This window comes from Nematolebias whitei, chromosome 22, assembly GCF_014905685.2.
Source record: "Nematolebias whitei isolate Nwh7 chromosome 22, NemWhi1, whole genome shotgun sequence".
Taxonomy (NCBI): domain Eukaryota; kingdom Metazoa; phylum Chordata; class Actinopteri; order Cyprinodontiformes; family Rivulidae; genus Nematolebias; species Nematolebias whitei.
This window is the reverse complement of record NC_056519.1, coordinates 623,195-623,938: the sequence shown is the minus strand read 5'-3', so window position 1 is coordinate 623,938 and position 744 is coordinate 623,195. Positions and strand designations below refer to the sequence as shown.

Genomic DNA, 744 nt, shown 5'->3' with positions numbered 1-744 from the left:
TCCTCATTAACGTGTCCCACTGTGTCTCAGTTGTTGTCCTCATTAACATGTCCCACTGTGTCTCAGTTGTTGTCCTCATTAACATGTCCCACTGTGTCCTTCTGATTCAGTTTAGTTGGGGAAAGACAACATATTTGTTCATGACTAACAGAAAGGATTTTTTGTGGTGGAAAAGTTCCTGAACATTTTGTTTTATGAGGAGTTGTGTTTTCTGTTTTCTGTTCCAGGTAGGATGATTTTCAGCAGCGTCTGAAAGTCTTGGTGTTGTTTCATCATACACTGAGATCTGCTTCAGCCTTTGAACTCAGTCTGTGACTGGAGAGGTTTCTACTCATTTATCGTTCCAGGTGATGAAAGAGGAGTCCCGGTTCCCTCTGGGTGTTCGCTACTGTGCCATTCTTAATGCTGTTAATTACATTTCCACCATCCTCAGAGATTGGGGAGACAATGTGGTGAGGTTTTGTTTCTCTACTTCTCATTTCACTGCAGTGAATTAATATTTTATTATGAGTTTGTTTTTTAATAAAACCCATTAAACCATTTCACTTCATTTCAAAAATAAAACTGAAAATCACAGAGAAGTTGTGGCAAATTGTTGAAACTTTTTAAACTCTTCCTAAAGACCTAAAAGTTGAACAGAATCTGTAAATAAGACAAAAAAGAGAGATGCTGACGGGCGTCTGTACTCATCCCTTTAGTTGGCAGCTCAGAACACCACATACAGAACACCATGGACTTTGTGGA

The 744-nt window shown here is 39.1% G+C and overlaps 1 protein-coding gene across 1 annotated transcript in view; it reads left to right on the top strand.

The window, feature by feature from the left end:
- rint1 (RAD50 interactor 1) overlaps positions 1–744 on the top strand; it is a gene marked incomplete in the record, with an annotated part of 47,234 nt that overhangs the window by 27,441 nt on the left and 19,049 nt on the right. Inside the window, 1 exon segment of the mRNA XM_037696096.1 lies at positions 348–452. Coding sequence (XP_037552024.1) covers positions 348–452 — 105 coding nt within the window.